The sequence below is a fragment of the Alexandromys fortis genome, unplaced genomic scaffold (assembly GCF_014885135.2).
Source record: "Alexandromys fortis isolate MF-2015 unplaced genomic scaffold, M_Fortis_MF-2015_v1.1 scaffold_330, whole genome shotgun sequence".
In the NCBI taxonomy this organism is placed as follows: Eukaryota; Metazoa; Chordata; class Mammalia; order Rodentia; family Cricetidae; genus Alexandromys; species Alexandromys fortis.
In genome coordinates, this window is record NW_026068204.1 from 144,048 (window position 1) to 169,867 (window position 25,820).

A 25,820-nucleotide genomic window follows, 5' to 3' on the forward strand; every position below is an offset into this window, starting at 1 on the left:
ACTGCTACTGGAGGTGGGCAGGCGCCTCCGCGATTCTTTATTCTCGCTTCAAAGCCAAGCGGTTGCTCCTCCCGCTGCTGCCATCGTGCTCCCGCCTCTGCTAGGCAGGAGCAGACAGGCCCTGCACCGGCACCCGTGGTCTCTGGGGCCTTCCCTGCATTTCAGACTCCAGAGGCTACAGAGGACAGCACTGGCTAGTGGGCGGAAGAATTGTAGCCAACAGGGGTTGCCTTGGCTCTCCATCTTCGTTTGCCTGCTTCTGAGCTCACATTTGGGATTTCTACTTGGAGAGAATTCTGCTTATCTCCCACCATGATCCTGGAGGGCTGGGGAGGGCCTGGTGCTCCCCCAGCCATAACTGGCTAAACTTTGAGATCACAGCTGCCATCTGCTGCTCCAGGGCACCCAGCATGGGGGGAGTAGCTCCGAAGAGGCCTAAGGGCACTCCGTAAGGACCCCCACACTCAGGAAGTGGGCTAGAGCTGTATCATGCCTCCTCTACCACTGGAACACAGACCCAGGCAGCAGCCTGGTGCTTCCCTGCTGGTTCGGTACTTCATGATCCCCTGCAACATCTGCTTGATCCTGTTGGCTACTTCCACGCTGGGCTTTGCAGTGCTACTTTTCCTCAGCAACTGTACGTGGCTGCTGGATGTACCCCTGTTCTGCTCACTGAGCCCCTCATCTCAGTTACCAAGGGTTTCAGGGCAGGCAGGTTCATATCAAATCCAGGGGTTGTTGCAGATGGGGTACCTTTTCCTTCTGGATACTGGATAGGTCACACTAAATTCCAGGGCCTCTTATAACCTAGTTTTAATCTTCTGATGGTGCAGACCTTCGACCTGAGCTGAGGAAAACTGTGGGAGTAGGCAACGGTGCAACAGTGCTGGGATTGGGAGTAGGGGCATGAACTGGATTTACCCGGAAAAAGCAGGTGACTGTGAAGTTCAAGGGGCAGAGAAAAGTCCAGGGCCTTTCTGTCTGTTCTGCATTGGTCAGTGACCTTCTGAGCGTTGGTGATTATAACTAGAACCTTGAGGAGTGAGTGGGCACTGTACCTGCTCAAAGAAGCCTAACTTTTTTTTCCCCTTCTAGACAAACCTGGAACCCACTTCACAGCAGCGCCTCCTATGCCTCCTGATGGTGAGTGGCGGTGGTGGGGCAGGTGGTTGGCATACTGATAATGGGGGTGAAAATGGACAGGGTTGCCGGGATTGGGGCTGTTTTGTAGTGTGTACACCAGGTGTAACTGGAGCGGGAAGCTGGACAAGGGAACCTGGATCCCTTCCAGGGACTCCACGGGGGCCTTTAGGTGATGGCCAATACTCCTGAGCAGGGCCAGTCTTAGAACCTACGAGTGGAGGGATGATGTCAGAGGATTTGTGTGAGGTTTATATGGAGCTCTGCTGAAGTCAGTCTGTTTGTGGAGGGATTCCTTTCCTTTGTCTTTTTTCCTATTCAGGAAAGGGTGGGGCTGGAAACAGAGAGAAGCACAGAAGGGAAAGTGGGTTGGGTAGTGGGGGGAGGGCTCAGTAAAGCCAGTGACAGCTGTTGGAGTGCTGAAGGGCCTAGGTTTGCCCCTGGGGTGGGGGAGGAAGCGAATGGTGGAAGGGGCAGGCTGACCTTTCTTACGGTGTCGTGGGCTGGGGCCAGCCCTCCCAGAGGGGCTGCTAGTAACTAAGCTAATGATAAAGAGAAGAGGAACTGACTGTGTTACAAAGAAAGCAGAGACTTGTACAGATAAACTGTATCTCAGCTAGCCCAGCCTGGCTCCTTACTGCAAGTGGGGTACAGTTCCCAGCTCTGTCCTTGTTGCCTGCCACCCCATCAACTGTGCTGCCTGGGTACCCCACTAGTTTTTATTGAAATCATATGTCTGGTGTTATCTCATATATGACAAAGCTGTGGTTTCTGGAGTTTTTGGTTTGGGGTCAGGGGCTAAGACAGAATCTCCAAATATCCTTGGCTGTCCTGGAACTCACTTTGTAGACCAGGCTAGCCTCATATTCACAGAGGTCTACCTGCCTATGCCTCTCAAATCCTGGGATTAAAGGCACATGCTATCATGCCCAGCCATGGTTTCTCTTTTGACCAGAATATGGGTTATGGGAACATCAAGGAATCCTAGAGTTGGGGTGTGGGTGTCATTCTGAGAATAGACCTGTTGTTCTCTTTCTAGGAAGCAGCCCTGGGTTACATAGATAATCAGGGTCACTTCCTGGGTCTTGAGAGTAGTGGAGGTATCCTGACACTGGCAGGGCCTCCCTCCTTCTGTCCTATACTGGGAAGTCAGGGCTCTCTGGGGGCCTCAACCACATGTAAAACCAGGTAGGCAGTTTCCCTGGGAATGGGGAGCCCAGGCATCTAAAAGTTGGAACTTAATACAGATGCAGGATATCAGAGGGTCTCTCCTCCCTTTTGATGGCCAAATGGGGAAAGGCCACCTATAACCAACTACCCTTTATTCCTTGAGTCTGTAATGTTGGCAGACAATAGGCTTTGGGCCTAGTTGGGCAATGTTGGGGTGTAATAGAAATGGAGTCTTGTAGTGAGTGATGGGTGCTTCTGACCTAATCCTGGTCTCTTCTTGTGGGCCCAAGTCTTAGTCCCTGACACCAGTGTCTTTCCTTGGGCTGCTCTCCCAAGATCTGGAAGCCCAGACTGGATTGTGGTGTGGTGAGGCTGTGCCCCTCAAGGCAGTAGGACCCACTGTGCACTCTGTGACCTTCACTATTATTTGGCTGGGTTGGTGGGTGAGTAAGCAGGCTGCCTGTTGGACTGGGAGTCACTTCTCCACGTTTTTAAAAGCAGACCACATCACTCCCAGTAGGGAGGACTGCTAATAGGTAGACTGTGTCCTTCAGTATGGTGCATGAGGTATGGTCTGAGTGTTCTCGACTAGGGGCAAGGGGCCTAGCGCTGTCTACATTCAAGGTAGGCTCAGGAGGGACGAGATCTTCCTTCTTGGTGATTTCAGCTTCTTCTGAAAGCCCCAAACTGCCAGATGTCTTCTTTACCTTATATAAACTGCATTCCCCACAATGGTACATGCAGGCCCCTTATTGATATCCAGCATTTACTTTGTACACTTTAGACACAGGCCATGGCTCATGGGCATCCATCTGTTCCATCTCCGACCTACCAAAGACTAGGAATGAAGTTAAATTTACTCTCTACCACTGTGGTAGATATAAAAAGTACAGGACGCCTCCAGCACCACATGGAAAGATGCCTGGATAGAAATCTAGGAGGCCATGGAGAAGTTCCACAGGTGCTAAGAAGGACACTTATTGGGGGACTCCGATATGCTCCATTAGAGACTGCTGAATCATAGGTGTCCAGGTGTGTTCACCTGTATTTATGAGAGACCGTGTGGGAAAGGGACCAGGAACACAGATGAGGACTGAGTTAAACTCTGGTGTTTATTAGGGATATGACACTGAGCCTCTGCTTCCTTTCCTGATACGTGCGTGGAACTGCACGATGACACTTGTGGTACCTGAGGTCCAGAGCTATTAAAACAGCACTGCCTGCTGTAGTAATGTGCATGTGTGCAAATCACTTCATCCGGACCTGTCTGCAGGTCGTCTCAGATTGGGCCTGTTCTAACACGTAGTTAAGAAACTTGTTTTGGGAGCCAGGAGGTAGTAGCTCACACCTTTAATCCCCGCACTCTGGAGGCAGAGACAGGTAAATCTCTTGATTTCAATGCCAACCTGGTCTACAGAGCAAATTCCAGGACTGCCAAGGCTTCACAGAGAAATACTGTCTCAAAAACAAAAAACAATAACAAAAAGAAAAAACTTGTCTTGGCCGTATGTGGTGGTGTGCGCTATTTTTTCCTCCAAGACTGAATTTTTCTGTGTAACAGCCCTGGCTGTCCGGGAACTTGCTCTGTAGACCAGGCTGGCCTCCATCTCACAGAGGTTCTCCTGCCTCTGCCTCCAAGTGCTAGGATTAATGTGCATTTTTAATCCAAACATTCAAGAGACAAAGGCAGGTGGATCACTGAGTGTGAGACCAGCCTGGCCTACAGAGCAAGGTCCAGCATAGCCAGGGCTATAAAGAGAAACCTGTGTCAAAAAAAAAAAAAAAAAAAAAAAAAAAAAAAAAAATTGTGTGTGAACTCTTAATGCTGTGGGGAAGAAATGCACATAAATTTTAATAAAACAGGTATCGCCTTGGCTTAAGGGATCATTCTTTCCTATTGTTGTTTTGTTGAGGAAGAATCTTATACTTGTAGAGTTAACTGTGGGTCTTGTGAATGAAGGAATGAATAGCTGCCATTGGCTGTGGGTTTGAGACCTGGGGGAGATTGACTAGGCCAGATAACCTGATAGAGCGGTCCAAGAAGTATAGAAACTATCAGTCAGCCAAGGAACTGGGTGCAGGCACAGACCCAGAGACTGAACCTAGAGGGCACCTTGGTCAACAGTCCAAGAGTACAGCCAGAAAGTGCTTGTTGAATTTTGTAAGAGACCTCCAGAAGGCTTGAGTTAGAGAAAGCCCAATGTGAGGATGGTAATAGGGTGAGAAGTATTGGCCAGCCATGAAAAGAGACAGCTGGTGGACATAATAAATGTTTATTTTGAGCCAAGACGGGGAAGGCTGTTGGTACTAACAACTCTGTTACTGTATGCTCTTCCCTGTACTTGTTCGGGGCCCCCTCTTTTAAGTTTTGCAGATATTGGCAAATCTCTAGCTCTGGGAGTAAATACTTATTGTCCCCATTTACAGGAAGGAAAGGGGACACAGTGTGGGAACACCTGGCTCTAAGAGCTAAGGAGGGTAAACCAAACACAAAGCAGGTCCTAGGGAAGGCAGGTAGAGGTTCCTATAATTTCACCCTTCTTCTCTGGTAGAGGCAAAGCTACTCAAACAATCAAGAGAGGCTGGGTAAGCCATTGCTATGACAATGGCTGGCTCTAGCCCCCAGTGTACCCTGCCGTCCTAAAAGATATCCAAGACTGCTTCTGGTTCATTTCTAAGCATGATGTGAGGTCATGATAATTATACCAAATTAAACACTTAGTAGTTTAGGTAGGCAGTTGTAGCCCTTAACAGGTCTACCCAGGTCATGGTTCATCTTCTCAGAGGGTTTTAGCCCCAATGCTGTCCTTAGGAAGGCTTCTCCAGTGGGTATCTGAACTTTGAATACACCAGTATCCACTTTCCTTGTGGGCTTAGTGAACAACACCTGGCCCTTCCCCTGAGCCAACTTCATAGGCTGCTTGCTGTAGAGGTTCAGCAACAATATGTGATCTGGACATTTGCAACCCTGAGACTACAATGTTAGGAAACTCCTGTGTGAATGGGTGTGTGGGGCTGAATATAGGGGGTGGTTGCATTGGGACAAGACTCAGGACTTGAATGAGGACTTTTTTTTTTTTTTTTTTTTGAAGTAAGGGCCCAGAAGATGTGCTTCCAGAGACACCTATGCCACTCGAACTTGAGTCTGGGTAGGAAGTTTTATAGGATTATTATAAATGGGAGAAGCTGACTATGGGAGCCTTGGAAGATGAGGGGAATAAGCAGAGAAAAGAGTTTGAGGGAGAAAAGATAGAAACAGAGTACAGGTTGGGGCAGGCGGTCAGGACACTACTTTTGGAGGCAAGAGAGACCTACTAGAGAGGTGGTCTGGGAGGGAGCAATGAAAAGAGAGGAAAGGGTCTATGTGGAGCAAGGTTCCAGACCCCAAGTGCACTTGAGTCCTGGAGGAAAGTGAAAGAGGCTGGGAGTCCTCAGAAGATTGTGAAGGTGGTCCTTGCTGGGAGGTGTCAGGTGGATACAGAAGCAACCCCTCAGAAAGAAACGTAAGATGAGGTTAGTCTGAGTTTTGTGAGTACAAGCAGACAGATGTAACACCCACAGCCAGCTTCCTTTATTCACGCCTCTCAGTCTCCTCGACTTAACAGTGGCAGGGCTCTTTGAGACTTCATAGACACCTCAGTATATGGCCTCACAGATCCTTCAAGACCCTTCCAGCTCAGCCTCAGGAACCCGCCTCTGTTGGAGCTGAGCGCTGTGGGTGGAGCTAAGGCATGCACAGCTGGGGCCCTTCTACTGTGTGTCAAGTGTGCTGGAAGTGGATGCTTTGTCCTAGCGTCAGGATATGAACTCTACAGTGGTAGAGTGTGGGGTGAGGGAAACTGTTCTCCCATAAAGGAAAGTTCTAGGAGCCTTCCAGGTTGAGCATGTGCATTGGCTTCTGTCAATTGTAGGATGTAGGTGCTTATGTGTTTGGGGTGAGATTAGCCATGTGAATAATTAAATATGGATCTTGCCATGAGATTTGGGCACAGACTGTGATTCGAGGACTCGTGGGTGTGTGGACCTAGCAGTGACTTCTGGCCAGCCTGCCTCTGAATATCCTTCCTCTGGTCTAAACTCAGTATGCAGGGGAATGTTATGTGGCTTTGGTGCTGTATGTGAGCCCAGTGCCGAGGATCCAGGCCAGGCCTCCTGCGTGTGCAAGAAGAACGTCTGCCCCGCTACTGTGGCTCCTGTGTGTGGCTCGGATGCCTCCACCTATAGCAATGAGTGTGAGCTACAGCGCGCACAGTGCAACCAGCAACGGCGCATTCGCCTGCTTCGCCAAGGACCATGCGGTAAGTGAGTGTGGGCGTGGGGGAGGGCAGTGGAAAATCAACATGACATCACCTGTAAACCCACAGGGTCCCGGAACCCCTGTGCCAATGTGACCTGCAGTTTCGGTAGTACCTGTGTACCCTCAGCTGATGGACAGACTACCTCATGCCTGTGTCCCACTTCCTGCTTTGGGGCCCCTGATGGGACTGTGTGTGGCAGTGATGGTATTGACTACCCTAGTGAGTGCCAGCTGCTACGCCATGCTTGTGCCCGCCAGGAGCACATCTTCAAGAAGTTTGATGGCCCTTGTGGTAAGCAAAGCACTATGCATTGCTTCTCCCATACATGACTCTCCTATGTGCGCTGGTGACAGTTCCTCATTTCTACCCTCGGACCCTAGACCCCTGCCAGGGCAGCTTGTCAGACCCAAACCACATCTGCCGTGTGAACCCACGTACACGGCTCCCAGAGATGCTTCTGCGGCCAGAGAACTGCCCTGCCAAGCACACACCTATCTGTGGAGATGATGGAGTCACCTATGAAAATGACTGTGTCATGGGCCGTATTGGTGCAGCCCGTGGCCTGCTCCTCCAGAAAGTACGCTCTGGCCAGTGCCAGACTCGAGGTTCGTGCTCCCAGGGGACTGATCCAGCCCTGCCACTGTGCCTCATTAGGGCTCACTCCTGCATACTCCATGTCCCTACTCACCATGTCAGGTGCCCGTGAGGACTCCGTACATAGTAGACAGTTGGCGTGATACTCTGGCCGATGTGATCTCCTTTCCTGTTCCCAGACCAGTGCCCAGAGACCTGCCAGTTCAACTCTGTATGCCTGTCCCGCCGTGGCCGTCCTCACTGTTCCTGTGATCGTGTCATCTGTGATGGGGCTTACAGGCCCGTGTGTGCTCAGGATGGCCACACATATGACAATGACTGCTGGCGCCAACAGGCTGAGTGTCGGCAACAGCATGCCATTCCCCCCAAGCACCAGGGCCCGTGTGGTGAGCAACTTGGGATCCAGCTGGGAATAGCTGGTCTTGCATCATTCCTTGTCCTGATCATACACCATGTCCATTCCTTGTCATGTACCTCCTGGAGTCCTGGGCTGGGGTCACTTGGGGGGTGGGGGTTGCTGGCATGTGGAGGCTGTGAGGAGGGGAACCAGGGAACCTAAGAGATGGGACAAAGGCAGTGTGCACTTGGCCTTGCTACACCAGCAGGTCCTCTGGTCCATTATCATCAGTCTTGGGTGGGCAGGAGTGGATGTGGTGCTGGAGATTCCTTGTTCTGGGAACACAGTGCAGTCCCAAGCCTCGCAGATGTTGATTGTAATTTGGGATTTGAGGGACCATTGGAGAGGGTAGAGGAAATTGGGCAGTGGCCCGCAGGTCCCATTGGGGCTGTGGGCTTCTATGGCCCTGCCTGCCTCTGCTGTCTGTCTTGGTCAGTCTTCTGTCCATCTTTCTTTCTGCATCTGTCTCTTCTTGGTCCTTCCTTCTCTCTCGGCTCCGACTCTTGTGTCTTCCAGCCTGATCTGCTGGCAGGATGAGGTGACGCGCCTGCCCGCCAGGAGCCCACAGCCTGAGGTCTGCCCCCGGCGCGGCTGGGGGGAGTGGCTTGCTACTGCCTGGCCTTCTGGTCCTCAGAGCAAGTTGACAGACACCCTCTTCCCTGTGTAGTCTGTGATTGTGGGGTACAGGGTTTTCCCATCCATGGGGGAAAAGTTTCAACCCCATTTGCATGATATCCCAGGGCTGCTGGTGGTCCAGGGTCAGTGACCTGCTATGGACAGTCAGAAACTCATATGTCCCCATCCATCTCTGTTGTGTGTCTGTCCCTTTCTCTGCTGTGTCCTGTGCATCTAGGTCTTCCTCCACCATTCCCACCCTGAAGAGGGGCTATTGCATGGGAGTGGGCTTTGTCCACATCTGGACAAGAGTGTGGACTGAGTACCACCTCCTCCCCAGACCAGACTCCATCCCCATGTCATGGAGTGCAGTGTGCGTTTGGGGCAGTGTGCACAGTGAAGAACGGGGAAGCCGTGTGCGAGTGCCAGCAGGTGTGCTCCGGTATCTACGATCCCGTGTGCGGCAGCGACAATGTCACTTACGGCAGTGTGTGCGAGCTGGAATCCATGGCCTGTGCCCTCAGGAGGGAAATCCGGGTGGCCCGCAGAGGACCCTGTGGTCAGTGGTGGGCAAGCGGGTTGGATCGGGAAGAGGCTTTTGGTCAACGTGGTGATAGAGCTTCCTCCGCAGACCAATGCGGGCAGTGCCGTTTTGGATCCCTGTGCGAGATGGAGACTGGACGCTGTGTGTGCCCCTCTGAGTGTGTGGCCTCAGCCCAGCCTGTATGTGGTTCCGATGGACACACCTATGCTAGTGAATGTGAGCTGCATGTCCACGCCTGTACACACCAGATCAGCTTACATGTGGCCTCAGCCGGACACTGCCGTGAGTGGGGCCAGAAGGGATAAGCTCCCATGATTCCATCCATCAGGGACTCACGCTTACTCCTGTTTTTACCATCTCCTGTAGAGACCTGTGGAGACACAGTTTGTGCCTTTGGGGCTGTGTGCTCAGCTGGACAGTGTGTGTGTCCCCGTTGTGAGCACCCCCCACCCGGCCCTGTGTGCGGCAGTGATGGCGTCACCTACCCCAGTGCCTGTGAGCTACGAGAAGCTGCCTGTCAGCAGCAGGTACAAATTGAAGAGGCCCGTGCAGGGCCATGTGAGCAGGGTAAGCTCAGGTGACTAGTGTGAACCCCTAGACCTCAGTCTCTGATGGAGACCTCATAGGTGACTGCTCTTATTTCCTGCAGCTGAGTGTGGCTCAGGGGGCTCCGGTTCTGGGGAAGACAATGAGTGTGAGCAGGAGCTGTGCCGGCAGCGTGGTGGTATCTGGGATGAGGACTCGGAGGATGGGCCGTGTGTCTGCGACTTCAGCTGCCAGAGTGTTCTTAGAAGCCCAGTGAGTAACATAGCTTTCCATGGCTCCAGGGTGGATGCACTGAGGAGGGGGTCAAGGCTGCCCTCATTGACCCCATTCCTCCAGGTGTGTGGCTCAGATGGGATCACCTATAACACTGAGTGTGACCTGAAGAAGGCCAGGTGTGAATCACAGCAAGAACTGTATGTTACTGCTCAGGGAGCCTGCCGTGGTGAGTAGCTGTGCCAAACACATCCGGCATGTAATGGCATGTTCTATGCATTTGTGCTTCTGTTTCACTGTGTGTACATGTTCTATGGTGCGTGACAGAGACTTAACGCTATGGGCAGGCTCACGTTCTGTGGTGACTTGTATTATTCTTGTTGATGATGACGGTAGCTTTGTCTTTTGTTTTTTAATTATTTATTTATTTTGGTTTTCTTTTTGTTGTTGTTATTTATTTATTTATTTTGAGACAGAGTCTCTCTGCATAGATAGCCTTAGCTGTTCTGGAACTAGTTATGTAGACCAGGCTGGCCTTGAATTCATAGATCTGCCTGCTTTCTGCTCCTTGGATACTAGGATTAAAGGTGTGCACCAAACACTCACTTTCTGTGAGCCAGATTAGGATTCTAAATGTGAGGCCACAGGGAATTAGAGGGTTACCACTAGGCACTTTTGCTCTTATAGAAAAGAGATTGAAGACAGGCTGGGAAGGGTAGTGCTTGCCTTTGAGATTTCTGAGTTCCAGGCTAGCCTACAGAGTGAGTTCCAGGACAGCCAGGGCTACACAGAGAACTCCTGTGTTGAAATGGAGGGAGGGAAGGAGGGAGGGAGGGAGGGAGGGAGGGAGGGAGGGAGGGAGGGAGGGAGGGAGGGAGGGAGGGAGGGAGGAGACTGTGCTGATTTATGTTTGTGCATATACACACGTGTATATGCACAGGAATAAATAATGTTTTGAGGAATATAGTGAATGCGTATAAATGTGTCTTCATTTATGTGTACTCTTATATCTTTATTATGTGTTTGAGACTCCAGCAATGTATGTGTGCATGGGGGTATGTATGTGGCTTCTTACGTTTTGTGGGTTTCAGATTCTACGTTTACTTTGTCTTTATATGTGATATGCTGATTTCACCTATGATAGCCCCAGATTTTGGGTTCCCAGTGGGAATTGATGTCAAGAAGGATGACTCGTGTGGCAGGAATCACTGAGACAAAATAATTGAGTTTAGGATAAACATCTAGCACTACATCAAATCTGAATTCTGTACGCCTCTCCTCAGGTCCTACCTTGGCTCCACTGCTACCTATGGCCCTCCCCCACTGTGCCCAAACCCCCTATGGCTGCTGCCAAGACAATGTCACTGCTGCCCAGGGTGTAGGCTTCGCTGGCTGTCCCAGTGAGTACCTGAACCTGCTCTGACCATGGTCTGACAGAGCTGTACATCTTCCCTGACCGGTGCTTTCTCCTCTTGTAGGCACCTGCCATTGCAACCCACATGGCTCCTACAGTGGCACCTGTGACCCAGGCACAGGCCAGTGCTCCTGCCGACCAGGTGTGGGAGGCCTCAGGTGTGATCGTTGTGAGCCTGGCTTCTGGAACTTCCGTGGCATTGTCACTGATGGTCACAGTGGTTGCACTCGTGAGTAACAGAGCTCCAAGCACTCCTGCCTGTCCACCCCATTGCTGCTTATATCTTGGCCTGACCAATACCTGGTAGGGCTCTGGGGCGGCAGGTGTGAGGGGGGGCTACTAAACTGTAGATTCTTCCCTCTCACTCCCCCAGCCTGCAGCTGTGACCCTCGGGGTGCTGTGAGAGATGACTGTGAGCAGATGACTGGACTGTGTTCCTGTAGGCCTGGTGTGGCTGGTCCCAAGTGTGGGCAATGTCCAGATGGTCAAGCCCTGGGCCAGATTGGCTGTGAAGCAGGTGAGGACCAGGACTGTGCTGACCCCAGGACTTCCTATGCTGAGGGTGGAAGTTCCTGAGTTGGAAGGGATCTTTTCTGCCTCCCGCAGATTCCACGACACCTGTGACTTGTGTGGAGATGCACTGTGAATTTGGTGCCTCCTGTGTAGAGGAGGCCGGGTTTGCCCACTGTGTCTGCCCAACCCTCACGTGCCCAGAGGCTAACTCTACCAAGGTAAGGACTGAAATATGTGGAGAGCGGTGGGGGTGAGGAGACCTTTCCCGAGCGTCCTTTCCCTGCACCCCAGGTCTGTGGATCAGATGGTGTCACATATGGCAATGAGTGCCAGTTGAAAACTATCGCCTGTCGTCAGGGTCTGGACATCTTCACTCAGAGTCTTGGCCCGTGCCAGGGTAAGGACCTGGAGCAACTACCTAGAACAAACCAGGACTTGACTGTCCTGACTCCAGCCCCTAACATCCCTCTGTTTACAGAGATCGTTGCTCCTGAAACTCCCCCAGCGTCTGCATCTATGACTACCCCGAGTCATGTCCCGAGCCAGGCACTGCCATCCCCCAACAGCGGCCTTCCTCTGGCTCCCAGTAGTACCACCCGTGATTGGCCCACCCCACTACCCACATCACGACCTCAGACCACAGTCAGCATCCCCAGGAGCACTCCATGGCCTGTGCTGACTGTGCCTCCATTAGCATCCACTGATGTAACCGGTCTCACCACATCAATCTTCAGTGAATCTGGCAGCGCCAATGGGAGTGGCGATGAGGAGCTGAGCGGAGATGAGGAGGCCAGTGGGGGCGGGTCTGGGGGTGAGCAGGGCCTCAGGGGCATGTGGGCAGGTCTGAGGGTGATGTGGGGGTAGAGCCCACGAGTGGCTCCTACCCAGGGCCGTGCTTAGACTACATTTCCCCAGGACTCGAGCCCCCTGTGGGCAACATTGTGGTGACCCATGGGCCACCCATTGAGAGGGCTTCCTGCTACAATTCACCTTTGGGCTGCTGTTCAGATGGCAAGACACCCTCACTGGACTCAGAAGGCTCCAACTGTCCTGGTAAGTGGAGAACGGGGAAGGGGGTGAGCTTGGGATGGTGCAGACATACCAGGAGTACTGTCTTCATCTTGTGACAACAGGTTATAATATTCTGGCTTCAGCACTTGAGTGGGGGGGGGGGGTTGGAGATTTGGCACACATGTGCGTTCTGGTCTCAACCACTGACTATGAGATTATGCCAAGGACCCTATACCTAACCCATCTTTCTCCTTGCAAGCCAGCTTGGGGCGCCTGCTCCTAGGAATTGCCTGGTAACTGACACCAGCCCTACCCTGGGGTCCCCACTCACTAATCCCATGATCATCTGACTAACAACCCTGCTCTGCACCCCACATGGCTTGCTGTGGAGCTTGCTTCTGTGGCTGCCTAGGAGGCTAGATGATATTGGCAGGGCCTCACTGCCCCTCCCCCACAGCTACCAAGGCATTCCAGGGAGTGCTGGAGCTTGAGGGGGTCGAGGGACAGGAGCTGTTCTACACACCTGAGATGGCTGACCCCAAGTCAGAGCTGTTTGGGGAGACCGCAAGGAGCATTGAAAGCACGGTATGAGGGTTTGTGGGGTGTCCATTTAGGACAGACCCAGATGACTGACTGAACTGAATTGATCGTAATTGGGTTTAGACAGTACCTACTGCCCTCACCCATTACCTGTCCACAGCTGGACCACCTGTTCCGGAATTCAGATGTCAAGAAGGACTTCTGGAGTGTCCACCTACGGGACCTGGGGCCTGGCAAATTAGTCCGTGCCATTGTGGACGTTCACTTTGACCCTAGTAAGCCCCTGTTGACCTCATGGGAGGTGTTGGGTATGGGCTGCGTGGAGCCAGGCCATGCTCAGGGCCCTGTTCTTCTTAGCCACAGCCTTCCACGCACCAGATGTGGGCCAGGCCCTGCTCCGACAGATCCAAGTATCCAGACCATGGGCCCTGGCAGTGAGGAGGCCTCTGCAGGATCACGTGCGATTCTTAGACTTTGGTGAGTGCCAGGTTGGACCTTCTTGCCTTGCCTGTCCTGCCTTCTCTAGCCTCCGTACCTCAGTGTGCTCCTCACACCTACCTAACATTGTTCCTTCCTGCAGACTGGTTTCCCACCTTCTTTACGGGAGCTGCCACGGCCAGAGCCACCACCGTGAGCCGACTGTTTGCCTCCGTCACCCCACGAGTCTACCCCAGTCACACCAGCTGGCCTGTTGGCAGAACCACAGCACCACTAACCACACGCCGACCTCCTACAGTTGCCCCCAGCACTCACCGACCTCGGACCCCAGGCCCTCAACAGCCCCCACACAAGCCCTGTGATTCCCAACCTTGCCTCCACGGAGGCACCTGCCAGGACCAGGATTCTGGCAAGGGCTTCACCTGCAGCTGCACTGCAGGCAGGGGTGGCACTGTCTGTGAGGAGGGTAAGGCTACTCAATGCTGGAGGGCTCGGGGATATGGCTAGAGGGTGAAGCAGAGTGTCAGGCACTCCTATAGCTCAGCTCTGTCTGTTCCCTGCAGTACAATTCCCCTCTGTTCCTGCTTTCGAGGGCCACTCCTTCTTGGCCTTCCCCACCCTTCGGGCCTACCACACACTGCGCCTGGCACTGGAATTCCGGGCGCTGGAGACGGAGGGACTGCTCCTCTACAACGGCAATGCACATGGCAAGGACTTCCTGGCTCTGGCTCTGCTGGATGGGCATGTACAGTTCAGGTGGGCATGGCTTCTGTAGGTGGCCAAGAGCAATTCAGACCTGAATCTACAGGGTGTGAAGTCTGGGTGAAGTGACGTAGGCCTGGACCAACATCCTAAGCACCTGTTTCCATGCCCAGGTTTGACACAGGCTCAGGGCCAGGAATATTAACCAGCTCAGTGCCGGTGGAACCAGGACGATGGCACCGCTTAGAATTGTCCCGGCATTGGCGGCAGGGCACACTTTCTGTGGATGGCGAGACTCCTGTTGTGGGCGAAAGTCCCAGTGGCACTGATGGCCTCAACTTGGACACATACCTCTATGTGGGTGGTGTCCCGGAAGAACAGGCTACCATGTGAGCAGGAATAGGCTGGGACTGACGGGGCCCCTGGTCTCTGGCTCTGGGTAACAGGAATGGGGTGGATGGTAGCTCTAACTTTGACCTCAACCCAGCCTCTGACCCTCCACCGGTTCCTGCTGTGCTATGTGTGATAGCAAGCCTTTGACAGAACCTCTGAAGATGGCTACCCCTGACCCTTGACCCTCACCCCTACCTCCTGATTCTGTCTTGTTTATGGAACTGACCACCCTGTGAACACAATGAGAGTAGGCGTAGGGGCACCCCCGATCCCTAGCCCTAGATTAGGAGCGTGTTAGTATTACAGCTGCTGATGAAAGGCCCCTCTGACTCTGACTTCTCCTGGTGTCAGGGTGCTTGACCGGACCTCTGTGGGCATCGGCCTGAAAGGATGCATCCGAGTACTGGACATCAACAACCAGCAGCTAGAGCTTAGCAACTGGCAGGAAGCCGTGGTCTTAAGCTCGGGTGTGGGAGAATGTGGAGACCATCCCTGCTTGCCTAACCCCTGCCATGGCGGGGCTATGTGCCAGGCACTGGAGGCTGGCATGTTCCTCTGCCAGTGCCCACCTGACCGCTTTGGTGAGAACTAGCCTGGTACTTGGGCAGGTAGCTAGGTGTTGTGGGAGGAGTCTCATGTTTCCCTGGAACCCCTACCCAATCTCCCTTCAGGCCCGACTTGTGCAGATGAAAAGAACCCCTGCCAGCCAAACCCATGCCACGGGGCAGCTCCCTGTCGTGTGCTTTCCAGGGGCGGGGCCAAGTGTGAGTGCCCCCTGGGACGCAGAGGTGCCTTCTGCCAGACGGGTAAGGTCAAGGAGATGCTGGGGAAAGATGAGGGGTTACGGTCAATTGCTGGGTTGATTTGGGGTCAGGTGTACCATCCAGTTAGTAGGGAAACCAGAGCCTGCAATCCTGTCTGACATCTGTTTGGCCCTTTATAGTCCTGGAGACTGGTGCTGACTCCCGGCCCTTCCTGGCTGACTTTAGTGGCTTCTCCTACCTGGAACTAAAAGGCTTACACACCTTCGAGAGAGACCTGGGGTTAGTAGGGCAGGAAGGTTAAGGGAAGGGAGCCAGCCTGATGAGGAGACAGTGATACCCTCTCACAACTTCACATGACCCCAGGGAGAAGATGGCGCTGGAGGTGGTGTTCTTGGCTCGTGGGGCCAGTGGCTTGCTCCTCTACAATGGGCAAAAGACAGATGGCAAGGGGGACTTTGTGTCCCTGGCCCTGCATAACCAGCACCTGGAGTTCCGCTATGACCTCGGCAAGGGGGCTGCGGTCATCAGGTGGGCATGTATATGGTAACTAGACTGGGCATTAGACAAGGTTATCTCTGAACCATCTGCATAGATCGCAGGGAGGACCTAAAAGACTACCCTGAGGCTGGGATGTCAGTGTGTATATCAGGGATGTGAGCAAAGCCCAGAACCTATCCATACCTCTTTGCAGGAGCAAGGAGCCGATAGCCCTGGGCACCTGGATCAGGGTATCCCTGGAACGAAATGGCCGCAAGGGTGCCCTTCGAGTGGGTGATGGGCCCCGTGTGCTAGGGGAGTCTCCGGTGAGTATCCAGTGCATGAGGAAGGCCCAGACCTCCCACGCCCTATAGGAGGGAGCTTCCTCCTCCCTCGGGGCTCGTAGCCCCCGATAGCACGTCTCACATAACTGTTTTCTCTGTCTGCCCTGTGCTTCAATCTGTCTCCTTTCTGCCCCCACTGCTCTCTGGCTCTTGCTCTGCAACCCCCCCACCTGCTCTCCGGATGTCAGAAATCCCGCAAGGTACTGTTGGCCTCTTACCCAACTCACCATCTCTTGTACCCATTCCTAGAGTAGCACTTTCCCACTAAGATTCACGTCTGCCATTTCTGTGTGATTAATGCTGCCTCCTAGATAGTGAGTGGGTAGATGTGGGGCATCAAGAAAATGGCGTATTGACCTGGGGCTTGGCCTACTCTGGCCCAGTGGATCATTCGTGACCTTTTACCCCATGCCTCCTATAGGTGCCTCATACCATGCTCAACCTCAAGGAGCCCCTCTATGTCGGAGGGGCTCCTGACTTCAGCAAGCTGGCCCGGGGAGCTGCAGTGTCTTCTGGCTTCGATGGAGCCATCCAGCTGGTATGAGGGCGAGTACCAGCCAGGGTTCTCCACGGTGCAACAGAGGAGGGCCACTCTATATGTGGATTCTGTCCTGGGTGGGGGCTGTCTCATCAGAGAAAGGAGCAGATGTGATAACGGCACTCCCTCTCCTCCTCAGGTGTCTCTAAGTGGCCACCAGCTGCTGACTCGGGAGCATGTATTGCAGGCCGTGGACGTCTCCCCTTTTACAGACCACCCTTGTACCCAGGCCTCGGGCAACCCCTGCCTTAATGGGGGTTCATGTATCCCGAGGGAAGCCACTTACGAATGCCTGTGTTCTGGGGGCTTCTCTGGGCTGCACTGCGAGAAGGGTGAGCACTGGCAGCCCAGGGCTGAGACTTGACATGGCCTGGAGATCTCATCTGAGGCCCATTTCATCCCATCTGTCTCCCAGGGCTAGTTGAGAAGTCAGTGGGGGACCTAGAAACGCTGGCCTTTGACGGGCGGACCTACATCGAATACCTCAATGCCGTGACCGAGAGGTAACATGCAGTCAGGAGCCAGGCACTCTCTCTGCACTCGGCTGTCTTGTCTGGTCCTGTTCATGCATGCCATTCTGGGTAGAGGTGTTAGATTCTTCATACCCCTCTCAGCTCTGGCCAGGAGGGAAGGCTCAGGATCTACCCTACCCCCTTCATTCTCACTATCTCTGTCTCTTTGTTTGCAAGCGAGCTGACCAATGAGATTCCACCGTAAGTAGGCCCTTGGCTCCACTCATACCTTGGCACTCACTCATATCCATGCTTTGCTCCCAGCATTACAATCTTGAGCCCCAGTAAAGGTGGAATTTCTACCGTGGATGGAAGATGGGGTTGGGGCATGTTTATATACCGTCAGGCCCAGCTTCCTACCTTGGAAATGGTCCGTCCTCTTCCTAGGATATACCTGCCAAGGGCCATCACCTACAACGGAGGCTCCAGTGCAAGTGTGATTTTGTGCTTGTATATATATGTATACACGTTTCTATGTGTAGTTATGTACTTGGGTGTGTATCTAATTTGTGGGTATATATGTTTGTATTATATCTATATATGCCTGTATGTGCGTGCAACATGCAAATGTGAATGTGAGTTTGTGTAGATATGTGTACATGTATGCAAATGTGGGTGGGATGTGTGTGTGTGTGTTTGACAGACACGGTCATATATGTGCTAGGGCATCTCCATGACTGCTGCCATCAGAAGACCCTTCATGTCCATCCCATATCACCAATGCCTCTATCCTTGAACTACCCACTAGGGCATGTGCCCAACATATGTGTTACATAAGGGTCACTGCCAAAACCCTTTGTGGGAAGGGCCATTGATCCCCTGGAGTCATGCTTGCTCTTCCTGTCACCTGCACATGTTGACAAAGGGAATTTTGGCCTGCATTCAGCCTGTCTTGTCTCCTGCTTACTGCTTCCCTCTCTTCCTGCTTCTAAGCCCTGAAACTCTGGATTCCGGGGCCCTTTTCAGGTAAGCACATGGCAGTACCTGAGAGACCCAGCACATTACCTTGCCATGTGCCTGCCTCTTGTCTGCCACCTCTCCGATCAACTTTGTCTAGTTGATCGTGTCTTCCCTCTCTCCTTTGTCTCACTGTTGGTGTTGCCCCCCTGTCCACCCAGCTGCCTGGGTCTGATCACCAGCTTCTGATCTCCATGGTAGTAGCTCAAGCTTTTGTGCTGTAACCACACCCACACCTACCCCACCCCCATTACCTACCAGCCACCCTCCTGGAAGCCTCTGACCCGTCCTTTCACTTTTCAGTGAGAAGGCCCTACAGAGCAACCACTTTGAACTGAGCTTGCGCACCGAGGCCACACAGGGGCTGGTACTGTGGAGTGGCAAGGCCACAGAACGTGCCGACTATGTGGCTCTGGCCATTGTGGACGGATACCTGCAGCTAAGCTATGACTTAGGTTCCCAGCCAGTTGTGCTGCGCTCCACTGTGAAGGTCAACACCAACCGATGGCTTCGAGTCAGGGCTCACAGGTCAGTGGAGCCCACTGAGAATAACAGCGGGTAGTGATACCCAGTCACTTCATGGTCACTAGTAGCCTGACTAGTGAGAAGGGGGAGGAGGGAGCAACAAACAGACACAGGAGAAGCAATCAACCGCTGTCCCCTGGGAGCCTGGGAGAACATATGTGTCATTTCCAGAGTGTGGTATCTACAAGGCATGTGATAGAGAAAATGTGGGGCCTGGGTCCTAGAGAAGGGAGAGAGGGAGAGGGCTCTTAACAGCTTTGCCTCACCCATCCCCTAGGGAACAGAGGGAAGGTTCTCTTCAGGTGGGCAACGAGGCCCCTGTGACTGGCTCTTCCCCATTGGGTGCCACACAACTGGACACAGATGGAGCCCTGTGGCTTGGTGAGTGTTTGGAGGTGGCAGGGGAGGAGATACCTAAGGGTCTCCAACTATATGAGGGATAGACTATCCTAGAGCTGATGGATGACAGATGGGCTAGCCAGGGCCATGCAGCACCCTTTTCTGCATTAACCCTGCAGATCTTAGGCCATAGGGATCTGTGTTCATGTGTGGCACCCCCACTTGTATTCAGGTGCTGGGGGGCCCCATATGTTGGCATCACTGCCTGCTGATCTACTGTCTGTCCTGTAGGAGGCCTCCAGAAGCTGCCTGTGGGGCAGGCTCTCCCCAAGGCCTATGGCACAGGTTTTGTAGGCTGTCTGCGGGACGTGGTAGTAGGCCATCGCCAGCTACACCTACTGGAAGACGCTGTCACCAAACCAGAGCTGAGGCCCTGCCCCACGCCCTGAGCTACCAGAGCTCCCACTCTCCGTACTGTAATTATTTTTTTATTTTTGTAAACTTGTTGCTTTTTTTTTTATATGATTTTCTTGCCTGCACGTTGGCCAGAAGGACTGCTGGCCTGGCTTCTTTTTCCGTCCAGGCAGCTGTGCTGCGGAAGCAAAAGTGGTGCTGAGGGACTCATATGTAGACCATGGAAACTTAGAGCCCAGGGCTTTGGAGGCAGCCTTAGGACACACTCCTCTGCCTAAGGCACCATGTCTCGGCCCCTTGCACTGTACGTACCTACCTGTCTGTTTGTATTGGTCTTTTGGGTCTCCTAGCCCATTGGCAAACCCTACTCCTGTGTTATTAATGCTTTATTGAATGAGAACTGTGTCCCTGAGCAAGAGGGGATGTTGGAGCTGAAGAGGCCCTTCATTAGAGCAAGTACCACTGGACCTTTTGTTGGTTTCCACTTATGCTGCTCCCCCGCATGTGCCCAGGGCCAGCCTCATCTCAGGCTAGCCTGGACCCCTAGTGCTCCCTGTACCAATGCTGTGGTTTAGAAAAATTGTAATATCGGGGCGTCATTTTACTTCCACAAATGCGTCTGCCTGTCCCAGGGTGCTGGAAACAAGCCAAGCTCCATCTAAGTTGTCTTGACTGGCTTTCGGCTTGCCCTACCCACCTACCCAGCCGCTCTTGGACATAGCCAACCTCTCCCCAAATACCAGGCCACTTAGGAGCCCCTAGGCGGGAATGAGTCACTGTGGGACGTTGACCTTCATGCTTCCCTGCCTGAGCAGCCAGCTGCACCTGTCTCTCGAAGGACATCTAAGCCAGACTTCTAACCATATTCTTCAAGCCTTGATTTTACTTGGTTTCTGATGTGGAAGTATTGTCATTCCTGTTTTAACTCACACCAACCATTAATCGGTCCAATGTGAGGACAACCCTCATCTGAGTGACTTTTCTGCCCAGTGTCCAGCCAAGGGCATGTACGGGGGTAGCGGAGGTGGCTATAGAGCCAAAATTGCCTTAAACTGCAGCAACCATCTGTTTCTCCACTCCCTGTCCTTAATGTCCAGCACAATCATGTTGGCAGAAAGACCAGACAGATCTGGAATGGGGCAGCCCGACCTTTTTCCTCCTGTGGTGGTCCAAGGCTGGAGGGAGCTGCATGGTATCTTGTTACTAACTCCAGTATGTGTCTGTGTCAAATACCATAAAATAAAGTGTGAAAACTTTAAAAATAGGGGCTGTGTTTGTACTTACTAGCCTGATGGAGAAAGTAAAACCTGAGCTGGGAATCCATGGTTCCTTTTGGCTGAGGTGTCTTATATGGTGAACACACATTCTTCTGGAAGCAGGAGGGAAGTATGAAAGCTAACTAAAAAGCCACTGTCCTTGGGCAACAAGGCTACAGTGTGTCTCTCTGTGTGTGCATGTACCAATCTGATTATAAAGAAGAGAGCTAGTGATTGCACTGAGGACAAAACCAGTCAGGATGAGAATACCTTGGTGGAAATATATGAGCTAGGCAGGCAGCCCCTTTATCTGGTTCAGATGTGTGTGTGGTAGAAGACACTAACTAGGAAGTCCTGAGAAGGAAATTATAAACGATCATTGGCACCCCAAAAAAGACATAAGTAGGAACTCTTCAAAGTGTTGAGGCTTCCCCTGAGAGCAAGAAGAAAAATGGTTGTACAGCTGGCCTGGCGGTTCATTGAACTTGTGACTTTAAAACTATGCTATTCTGGTTTTGTGTTACTGGGACACCCCTGTCTTAGTCCGTGTTCTGTTGTTGTGAAAAGACATCATGACCACGGCAACCCTTGTTCGCCTGTCTCTCCACTCTGTAGACCCGGCTGGCCTCAAACTCAGAGCTTTGCCTTGTCCTGGGAATAAAGGCATGAGCCACCACTGCCCAGTCTCTGCACCTCTTAGAGAAAGCAGAGGGGGCTGGCTTGCAGTTTCAGAGGTTTAGTCCATTATCACCACAGCAGGGAGCATGGTGGCATGCAGGTGGACATGGTGCTGGAGAAGTACCTGAGAGTCCTGTGTCTGGATCCACAAGGAGCAGGAAGAGAGCCCTTGGTTTGGGCCACACCAGTCCTCAGTGCCACCCCTCATGACTGAGCACTCAACTGTATGAACCTGTGGGGCTGTTCTTATTCAAACCACCACTTCGTGAGGTGGGGTCCTCCATGGCAAGGTGGAACAGGTTGGAAGGGGCACATTTGAACGGGGATTCTGATGGTCTAAAGGGGGCTGGATGGGAGAACTTGAGACCTGCAGAGAGCGGAAGAGTATATACCTATCCATAGCGTGTGGGAAGTAAAGGAGACTAAAATGGAAAGCCAGCCTGGAAGACCAGGAGATGGGGGGTTGTCCAAGAAGTAATTTCTGTGGCTGGAAAACAAGGTTTCTCTATGGAACAGCCTGGCTGTCCTTCTACCTCTACTTCTCAAGTGCTGGAATTAAAGGTGTGTGCCACCACACCTGCCCCCCTCTGGGTGTTGGGAATTGAACCCAGGTTCTCTGAAGCAACCACCACTTTTTTTTTTTTTTTTTTTTTTTTTGGTTCAATTCCCAGCAACCACATGGTGGCTCACAACCATCTGTAATGAGGTCTGGTGCCCTCTTCTGACCTGAAGGCATACACACAGACAGAATATTCAGAATATTGTATACATAATAAATAAATAAATATTTTTTAAAAAGAGAGAACAGCGTTTCTTTGTGTATCCCGGACTGTCCTGGAACTGGAACTCACTCTGTAGACTGGGCTGCTTCCAACTCAGATATCCACCTGCCTCTGCTTTCAGCTCCAGAGTACTGGGACTAAAGGCATGTGTTCTAAGAGAGAAAGATAAAATAACGTGGCTGTGTGTGGATGTGGGGTCTGAGGGTGGAAACAGAACAGTAGGATGTTGATAATTACAGAAGGAGAAGCCTCAAGAGTGAGGGGCAGGGGAAATCTATATTCATCAAGCTTACTGTGTGAGGAGGGTGCCCAGCAGGTTAAGGGCCATGCCAGATGTAGAGCCAAGCTGCTTCATCTTTCTTAAGTTTGGAAGCCTATATACATCCTTTATTCAAAAGTGGGGACCACATACCTTTAGTTCCAACTCTCCTGGAGGCAGAAGTAGGCAGATCTCAGTTGGTTCAAGGCCAGCCTGGTCTATAACATATCAAATTCCAGGCTAGCCAGGACTACATATTATAATGTCCTTGTCCCAAAAAAAAAAGAGGGGGAAGGGTTCTGGGGGTTGGGAGGAAGTTGGAGAGATGGCTCAACAGTTAAGAGCATTTGCTGCACTTGCACAGGACCAGGGCTCGGTTCCTAGCACCCACATGGTGGCTCCAGTTCCTGGGGATCACACACCCTCTTCTGACATTGATGGCATCAGGTATGCTTTCTCTGTAGCTTTGGAGCCTGTCCTGGCACTAGCTCTTGTAGACCAGGCTGGCCTAGAACTCACAGAGATCCGCCTGCCTCTGCCTCCCGAGTGCTGGGATTAAAGGCGTGTGCCACCACTGCCCGGCTTAAAGGCCATTTTCTACAGCTCTTTGAAGAGGTTGAAGATTATCTATGTATACTGAATATAATCTCTATGTATCTAAAGAACCTGATTAGTCTAATTATAAATGACAAACATAGATGACTATTGATCTATATAATTCTCAATACCTAACTTAAAGACTAAAACAATAAACAACTGTGCAATAAATGAGGACAGTGACCTCCAAATATAAACAATGTACAAATATACATTGCAATATGGTAAATATATATCAATACACAAACATATAAGTATCTTAATCAGAGGTAGAAATATACACTGCAATATGATAAATATACATATATCAATACAATATATATATATCAATACATAAAAAATGTTTAAAACAGAGGTAGAAGCATGCATGCATACAATAGTCAATATAATTTAACTTTGTATCAATATACAAAAATCGATGCCAATATAATTGTCTAAAAACAATAACTCACAAGTACCAATCTATCTATTATCCCATCATCCAATTATCCCTCTTTTTTTTTTTCCAAAAAGATCCCTAGGCTTGTAAAATTCCTCCCCCAACCCTCAACCATATACTAATTATAATCAACCCCTAAATGATGTCCCAAAACCCAAGGACAAACTTTAGTGGGAGAGGGGGCATTGTCCTCTAGAATTACTTCCAGCTGTCATGGGGGTGACGTTCTTTCTGGGGGATTCTGTGAAAGTAAAATGATGGTTAAATTTCAATATTATTGTCTGGCAAGATAGCAAATAATCTCTGAGTATTTTGTGCAGGTCTGGCCAGAATGTTGTAAAAGATGTGCACCATTTCAGCTAACCAAGTTGGAACTGTCTTGTGCAGCTGGTACTCAAAACAGGTCTTGTAGTAGCGCTAGCAGTATCATGACGTCATATCAACCAGGTGGAATTGTTAAATTAGGGCTGGAGAGAAGAGGTTAAGAGCACTGGCTGCTCTTCCAGAGATCCCGAATTCAGTTCTCAGCAACCACATAGTGGCTCACAACCATCTGTAGTGGGATCGATCTGATGCCCTCTGCTGGCATAAAGGCATACATGAAGATAGAGGACTTATCTTACATAAAATAAATAAATCTAAAAGCATGTCCTAAACTGAACTGCAAATAATTTCTGTGTAATATGTGTGGGAAAGAAAATATATCACATATGTAGACCTACATGCACATATACACATGTATGCATCAACCTATAGGGCATTGTAAGATGCTACATGACATGTTTGTTTTTTTCAAGACAGGATCTCACTATGTAGCCTTGGCTGTCCTGGGACTCACTATGTAGACCAAATTGGCCTGCCTCTGCCTCCCAAGTGCTGGGATTAAAGGCACCCACCACTATGTTTGGTGCCTGACTACATAATGTGTTAAGTAGAAGTAAATTGGGAATTTCACTCCATCCTTTTATTTCACTTTTCCATTTTGATTATTAAAGGTTGCTTCTGCAACTGGCTGAACTATTTTGTGCTGTGTATATCACTGCTTTATAGCTTTATATGTTTGTTTTGTTTTTTTAAGGCAGAGTTTCTCTATATAGCTCTGGCTGTCCTGGAACTCATTCTATAGACAAGGATGGTTTCGAACTCAGAGATCCACTTGACTCTGCCTCCCAATTGCTGGGATTAAAGGCATATGCTACCACACACAATTTATATGTTTTTTTTTTTTAGAATGGGGAGGGGGAGAGGGAGTTGGAGAGTGGGAGAGAAGTGGGAAGAGGGTAGAGTGGAAATTTTGATTCCTATTATTTATAAAGTAATAAAAAAATCAGAGAAAAAAAGAATTTATTATACAGTGTTCTGCCTGCTTGCCAGAAGAGGGCACCAGGTCTCATTAGATGGTTGTGAGCCACCACGTGATTGCTAGGAATTGAATTCAGGACCTCTGAAAGAGCAACCAGTACTCTTAACCTCTGAGCCATCTCTCCAGTCTCAGCCATTCCTCCAGCCCCTTACAGATTTTTTTTTTTTCCGAGACAGGGTTTCTCCGTAGTTTTTGGTTCCTGTCCTGGAACTAGCTCTTGTAGACCAGGCTGGCTTCGAACTCACAGAGATCCACCTGCCTCTGCCTCCCGAGTGTTGGGATTAAAGGCATGTGCCACCACTGCCCGGCTCTTACAGATTATTTTTTAAGGTGAAGTCATGTTATGGTTTTGTAAATGTCTGTGATAATGGACAGGAATAAAGTCACTTACTTGAGAGCTTAATAAAATGAACAATTCCTATTATTCTCACCGCCTTTTATATATTGTTTAGCTGGCAACAATTGGTGAGAACCCCTCCTCCTGGTTGGCTCTCTCCTGACAATCACCTGGGGGAATTCCCCACAAGTAAGGCTTTTTGTCTCTCAGACTCCATGCCCCAACAATCCGCTCACCCAACCCTTCATTTCTTAGGTCTAAGTGTCCTTCAGGCTCATCCCTTCAGCCTCCATGCCTTCTTGTCTTTTGGACTCACGTCCTTCCTCTCAGCACCCCAGTAAAGCACAATTAACAAAAACTCAGAGACAGATACTGGAGTTCAAACTCAAGGTCAGAGAAGCAAAAAGGCCAACCACTGGCTCTTACCTCTACCTCAGTCAGAAGTGGCTATCCTGCCTTCAAGAATCTCAGAATGAGACTGTGTCTGAGAGCTGTCTCCTGCTTTATAATCTTCTCTAATTCTGGGGTTAAAGGCGAACACCTCTGGGATTAAAGGCATACACTGCTCAAATTCTATGGTAACTAGTATGGCTACTGGGATTAAAGGTGTGTGTTACCACTGCTTGGTCTGTGAGGCTGACCAGTGGGGCTGTTTCACTCTCTGAACTTCAGGCAAGCTTTATTTATTAAAATACAAATGAGAGGCCACTA

At 51.0% G+C, this 25,820-nt stretch overlaps 1 protein-coding gene across 4 annotated transcripts in view; it reads left to right on the forward strand.

The window, feature by feature from the left end:
* Agrn (agrin) overlaps positions 1-20,662 on the forward strand; it is a 31,920-nt gene extending 11,258 nt beyond the window's left edge. For 2 of the 4 annotated variants that reach the window (XM_050130090.1, XM_050130093.1), the window contains 34 exons: positions 1,096-1,143; positions 6,393-6,608; positions 6,675-6,899; positions 6,989-7,213; positions 7,382-7,588; positions 8,555-8,773; positions 8,846-9,040; positions 9,125-9,325; positions 9,408-9,556; positions 9,641-9,746; positions 10,801-10,917; positions 10,996-11,160; positions 11,305-11,448; positions 11,538-11,662; positions 11,736-11,841; positions 11,923-12,255; positions 12,360-12,497; positions 12,913-13,040; positions 13,156-13,270; positions 13,353-13,472; positions 13,576-13,899; positions 13,997-14,189; positions 14,309-14,524; positions 14,880-15,109; positions 15,200-15,334; positions 15,472-15,571; positions 15,656-15,820; positions 15,984-16,095; positions 16,535-16,651; positions 16,791-16,983; positions 17,067-17,154; positions 18,424-18,648; positions 18,923-19,026; positions 19,276-20,662. In XM_050130090.1, coding sequence (XP_049986047.1) covers positions 1,096-1,143; positions 6,393-6,608; positions 6,675-6,899; positions 6,989-7,213; positions 7,382-7,588; positions 8,555-8,773; positions 8,846-9,040; positions 9,125-9,325; positions 9,408-9,556; positions 9,641-9,746; positions 10,801-10,917; positions 10,996-11,160; positions 11,305-11,448; positions 11,538-11,662; positions 11,736-11,841; positions 11,923-12,255; positions 12,360-12,497; positions 12,913-13,040; positions 13,156-13,270; positions 13,353-13,472; positions 13,576-13,899; positions 13,997-14,189; positions 14,309-14,524; positions 14,880-15,109; positions 15,200-15,334; positions 15,472-15,571; positions 15,656-15,820; positions 15,984-16,095; positions 16,535-16,651; positions 16,791-16,983; positions 17,067-17,154; positions 18,424-18,648; positions 18,923-19,026; positions 19,276-19,433 — 5,642 coding nt within the window. In that variant the 3' untranslated portion in view covers positions 19,434-20,662. Of the gene's footprint in view, positions 1-54; positions 638-1,095; positions 1,144-6,392; positions 6,609-6,674; positions 6,900-6,988; positions 7,214-7,381; positions 7,589-8,554; positions 8,774-8,845; positions 9,041-9,124; positions 9,326-9,407; positions 9,557-9,640; positions 9,747-10,800; positions 10,918-10,995; positions 11,161-11,304; positions 11,449-11,537; positions 11,663-11,735; positions 11,842-11,922; positions 12,256-12,359; positions 12,498-12,912; positions 13,041-13,155; positions 13,271-13,352; positions 13,473-13,575; positions 13,900-13,996; positions 14,190-14,308; positions 14,525-14,879; positions 15,110-15,199; positions 15,335-15,471; positions 15,572-15,655; positions 15,821-15,983; positions 16,096-16,534; positions 16,652-16,790; positions 16,984-17,066; positions 17,155-18,423; positions 18,649-18,922; positions 19,027-19,275 lie in introns of those variants that run through there. The other 2 variants (XM_050130092.1, XM_050130094.1) reach the window with 2 other exon arrangements.
* Positions 20,663-25,820: the final 5,158 nt, after the last annotated feature.